Below are 5,418 nucleotides of genomic sequence, written 5' to 3'. Positions count from 1 at the left end.
AATGATGGTGCCAACTTGGGCCAGTGAAGCAACGTCCTCCACAACTAGACTGAAGAACAAAACAACAGCAACTTGTCTGTTCCCCTTCCCCCAATTCCCTAGCGCTGTTCCTATCCCCCAATTCCCCAATAAAAATCTTAAAAAACAAACACAAACAAAACACCCATCTCCTGGTCATGTTTATTCTTTAATATACCAGACCTTCAATACAAAGCACTATGAATAATATCCAGTATAGCTTTTTAGAAGCAGAATGGCTCTATCATCGTACATAAGGTACTAAAAAACGTTAGTGAAATAAACCTCAGCATTTAACACTTTTGATAAACATCAGATTCTACACTCAATTACGAAAAAGCAAATAAGGTTATTATCCTTGAATGACGTACAAAAGCACTGAGAAGACAGGACACAAGATATCTATATGCAGATGATAAAGAGCACCTGTCAAAGATACCTACAGTGTCTACTAACGGAAGGATGTGGGGCCCACTATCTCCATCGTAGGAAAGGTTGCTTTAGTTGAGGTAAAAGTTTCTGAGACTACAATGTTGTGCTTAAGAGCAGGGACTTTGGGACCATGATGTCCGAGTTTGAGTTAGGCTTAGTTATGTGATCAAATTTCTTAGATTCTCTGTGATCCAGTTCCCTAAACTGTAAATGACATAACGGCACTGTCTCATAGGGAATATTATGCATTAATATTTGTAAAGGCTTAAGCCAGTGTTTAGAACTTAGCAAATGATAAAGTAGTGTTTGACTAATAATCACCACTCTTAGGTCTTCTAAATTTCAGCTGCAGCAGCAATGAATAATTTTTCACAAGGACCAACCAACCCATCTCACTCTGACAGCAACCTGCCTGTATATTGTAGTCTTTCTAGTCTCTGCCCTAAAAACTTCTATTCTGTGGGAGGCTGCCGGAGCCACAGGATGTACAGGGGAGTCCATGCCCCCAGGGATAACTTTCAACCCAGGAGAGAGGAATCAGTGCTATTAACCGTAAGACAGGCAATTCTGAGATGCACACTATGCTTGCTTGCTTCAAGTTCACAGTGGCAACTCATCTTCATGGAAGTGAGTTGCCACTGCCCACAGCAGGAGCCTCAACTCACTAATACTGGCTTTCTTTTTCTTTTTTCTCTTTAGATTTGTAAAAGCAAAGTGTGTGGGGGACATCTGTTTAATACTAAGTAGTTCAATAAATATTTATTCAACAAAATGTTCAGCAAAAGGCTAGGAGATCACTTCTAAAGGTATGCAGCCACCCATAGGCATAGATCAAAGCCAGTGAAGCAGACGAAAACCAAGAAAAAGAATGTAAAAGGAAAAGGACAGCAAAACTTTGTTTTGAAGAAACTAAAACATTCTTGTGAAAAACTCTGTGGCCTTGAAGCCACATTTCCCTCCTGCAATTGTTATAATAACCAGGGTGAGCTAGGGTAATAAAAGGATTACTCACTGGTTTCCGAATTCTGATGCCACAAAAAGGAAGCCTGTTTTAAGCACGCACATGGCAGCAGCAACAGGCACAGTATCAAAATACTTGAGCCGGATCTCAGTAACCTGGAGTGAAAAGAAAAAAAGATTCTAGTATGTAGGCAAGTGAAGCTAGGCCACGGAAGGAAGGCCAGTATTATAAGACAGCATAAGCAGAATAGCAAATAAAATACTGCACTAATCTTCCCCCCCCCCCCCCNTGCCTCGCCCAGGAAGAGCGCAATGATGGTGTCAACTTGGGCCAGTGAAGCAACGTCCTCCACAACTAGACTGAAGAACAAAACGACAGCAACTTGTCTGTTCCCCTTCCCCTAAATCCCCAATAAAAATCTTTAAAAAAAAATGTTCCATCTTATTTCAAGCCTTAATAAAGCACATAGATTACTTCTTCACAACTTAAAGAATATTTTGCGATCTTAGCTATCATGTTTCTTACTATATGGATTTAAACTTTAGGAGAGGGAATCCAGATGCCTCACTAGGCTAGTAAACAGCTGCCTCAAAAAATGCTTATTGCCCTGCTACAGATACCCAACTTCCTGCTACTTTTATTCTTGATCTACAAACTATTTAAACAATTATTTCCTCAAATTACAATGAAAAGGGAAGAAAAATCAAATTAGGAAATACTTATTTTCTATTCCCAAGAACTAACCCTTTCTCAAAAAGAAATAACAAAAGCAGTTAATTTCAAAACGATTCGTTTTACCAGAAAGAGTGCCTAATTGCTGATTTGTTTCCCCAACACAATGAACAAACCTCTCTCCCACTAGAAATATGATCAATTAGACAGGGAAGGGTGATCCCTAATGGTCATTTGAACCCCAGCAATCCTGGACAAAGAGGCATCGTAAAATTCCTGCTGTGAATAGTAGGGATATAATCCCCATGCCAGGTCACTTCGGATTCCTCCCTAAGGATGTCATTAAAAACGTTCCTGTTACTGACTATCCCAGTGTCTCTGGAGTATTTTAAAGAGAAAATGAGTGTTAAAATGACATAAGCATAGGTATTCATAGACAGGTTAAGTGATAAAAGGTCAATTTTAGAATACTGTGAAATATATGAATTTACATTAAAAAGAAAAACATAACACACACATTTGTGTGGTGTGTGTGTGTGTGCGCGTAAAGATACAGAGAAAGTGCCTGGAAGCAATCATAACAAGCTGTTAATAGCAGCAGCCTCAGTGGAGTGGGGGGTTAAAAGACTGGGGTAAGAGTTTTACTATTAACCTTTTCTATGGTTTGAATTTTTACATTGAACAAGAGTTTTATAATTAAAGAAAAAAAAAGCCCGATGAGTTATATAATGGTTTTTTAAATCCCCAACTTCTACCTAAACTGTTTCACCTTTACAACTCTGATGATTCCACAGACATGCTGACAAACCTGACTCTTAGACCAGACCTTAATTTAACGGAGTTAAAACTTTAAACTCATTCAGATTCAAAAACTTCTGGCTGGCACTGCTCATTGCAGAGGTGACTAGAAAGACCCACACCTGGCAAAACAAAATGGGAGAGAGGCTGTCCAATTCATCAACAAGCACAAGGTTTTTGAGTGGTCTTGGCTGAAAGAAGAATGTGTCTCCTTCTTCCAGAGGCATGGCAGATGAAAACTCAGGTTCTTCGTCATCATCTCCAAGATGTGCAATTTGATATAAATAACTGGAAAGCAAAGAAGACTTTAGTTAAAAACATTTTGTCTGAGGATGTTTGACATCAACATAGATTATTCAGTCAATGCATTATTGAGCTCGAAATTTCTGCTTATGTGAGGGGGTTTTCTCTTTTTTAAGAATAGAAAAGGGGGCCGACCGAGTGGCTCAGCTGGTTAAGAGCTCGCTAAGGAGCACCAGCTCTGAGCAGCAGCAGGGCTGCAGTTCGGATCCCACATTGAGGGCCAGTGACGCTCGCCCTCTACAGCCAAGATGATGAACAACAGCTCAACCTGAAGCTGGGCTGCTGTGAGTTGCCGGCGATGGCGCCGGCAGGGCTGCAGTGGGCTGCCGTGAGCTACATGCGTGGCTGGCAGCCAGCGTGAGTGGCTGGTAGCCGGTGTGAGCTACCGGGAGACGCTGTGAGCGGCTGACCAACAACCGGCGACTGATTGCCTCACCCGGGAAGAGCGCAGTGATCATACCAACATGGGCCAGTGAAGCGACGTCCTCCACAACTAGGCTGAAGAACAAAACAGCAATTTGTCTACCTGTCTGTTCCCCTCCCCAAAACTCCCCAATAAAATCTTAAAAAAAAAAAAAAAAGAATAGAAAAGGGATGAAAAAATTAAGGCCACTGAATTTAAACTGGTGCAAAGAAAGAACCTTAGCATCAGTAGTTAAAAGCACTGGGCTTCCACTAGACTGCTTGGGTATGAATTTCAGCTATGCCCTTTAATTTGCCACGTAACCTTAGGCTTATTAGTCTCTCTGTGCTCAGTGAACCAATTCAAAGGCGCACCATAAACGAGGGAAATCAGTTTGAGAGGAGATAATCTGTAAAAACACATCACATACTGAGTGTGCAATGAGCCTTAGGGAGCAGCTCAATTAAAACAAAACAGCCTTGGGCCGGCCGAGTGGCGCGATGGTTAAGAACTCGCTTGGGANTGGGCTACTGTGTGTAGCCAGCAGCCAGCGTGAGTGGCCGGCAGCCGCCGGGAGCGGCTGTCCAGAAGCCGGCGACTGATCTGCCTCGCCCGGGAAGAGCGCAATGATGGTGCCAACTTGGGCCAGTGAAGCAACCTCCTCCACAACTGGACTGAAGAACAAAAGGACAGCAACTTGTCTGTTCCCCTTCCCCCAATTCCCCAATTTAAAAGAAAAAAAAAAAAAAGTGACTTAAGAGCACATAGTAATAAGGAATAAATTTAATAAGATATAAAAATATACACTGCTATATTAATAGCAGTATTAACATAGTTAAAAATGTTAAGTATCTGAAAAGTTTGAATAAAGACCAAGACTAGAAGGAAATGGGAGTTAAATGTCCCATGCAGATTTCCTAACCTCCATGTTATGGCTAGTGAGCTGGGAACTAGGAGAGATGTTTTTCCCCTTTTATCTCCATCTGCCAATTTTTTAAAGTGTGTCTGTTGTGCTAACATGTTAAGAAATAGGAAATTTAAACTCTAAACTTTATGAAAATAGAGGAGGAAAGAACATTTTTTCTTTCACGGAAACATTAAATTTATCTTAGATCTCATCAGAGTAAAGCCAGACTGCTTTATCAATGTTTCCCTCCAGATGATCTAGAAATTCCAATCTTACCTCAAGCCCATGCCTTAAGACTCTCAAAGATGACCGGGGTCCCCGACCACAGGCCACATAGAGCTGTGGAGTGTCTTCATTTGCCAGATCAGCTATCTGCAGAGAAAAAAAATGCTTATTTGTGCTAAGTTTTCACATTGATCCCTGATTCTTCTCAGGGAACAAACTACCTTTTAGTTTATTGAGCTTACATATTGGCTACAGACTCTGAAGGGAATAAAGGAAAATGCCCAGATGTCCCAAAAAGCAAACCATTTATATGATGGGTTTTACCAACCAACAAAAGGCTTGTATCATCAGTTAAGTTAGCAAAGGATTTTTTTAGTTAGTGAAATGAACTTATAACCTCCAAATGAAATTTAGCATTTCTTTTCAAATAAAAATATAAACTATAGTCTTATCAGTATCTGTGACTTTGTCACCAATAAAAAACCACTTATTCATACAACATTCAAGTTTATAGATACCGCCAATTTTCATTTCCCTCATCGTTACTTTAAAAACCATCTTTAGGGCCGGCCGAGTGGCGCATTGGTTAAGAGCTGGCTTGGGACGCCGGAGGACCCCGGTTCGGATCCCACATATGAGGGCCAGTGACACTGCCCTCTACAGCTAAGATGCTGAACAACAGCTCAACCTGGAGCTGGG

The 5,418-nt window shown here is 41.1% G+C and overlaps 1 protein-coding gene across 1 annotated transcript in view; it reads right to left on the bottom strand.

The window, feature by feature from the left end:
• The window catches only part of SF3B3 (splicing factor 3b subunit 3), a 48,769-nt gene that overhangs the window by 28,169 nt on the left and 15,182 nt on the right, over positions 1 to 5,418 (bottom strand). The window contains exons 8-9 of the mRNA XM_019653698.1: positions 2,921 to 3,186; positions 1,463 to 1,475 (exon numbers count right to left, since the gene is read on the bottom strand). Coding sequence (XP_019509243.1) covers positions 1,463 to 1,475; positions 2,921 to 3,186 — 279 coding nt within the window. The remainder of the gene's footprint in view (positions 1 to 1,462; positions 1,476 to 2,920; positions 3,187 to 5,418) is intronic.

This window comes from Hipposideros armiger, unplaced genomic scaffold (assembly GCF_001890085.2).
Source record: "Hipposideros armiger isolate ML-2016 unplaced genomic scaffold, ASM189008v1 scaffold_9, whole genome shotgun sequence".
Classification (NCBI taxonomy): Eukaryota; Metazoa; Chordata; class Mammalia; order Chiroptera; family Hipposideridae; genus Hipposideros; species Hipposideros armiger.
Note: the sequence above shows the minus strand (reverse complement) of the source record. Positions and strands in the feature narration are given on the sequence as shown.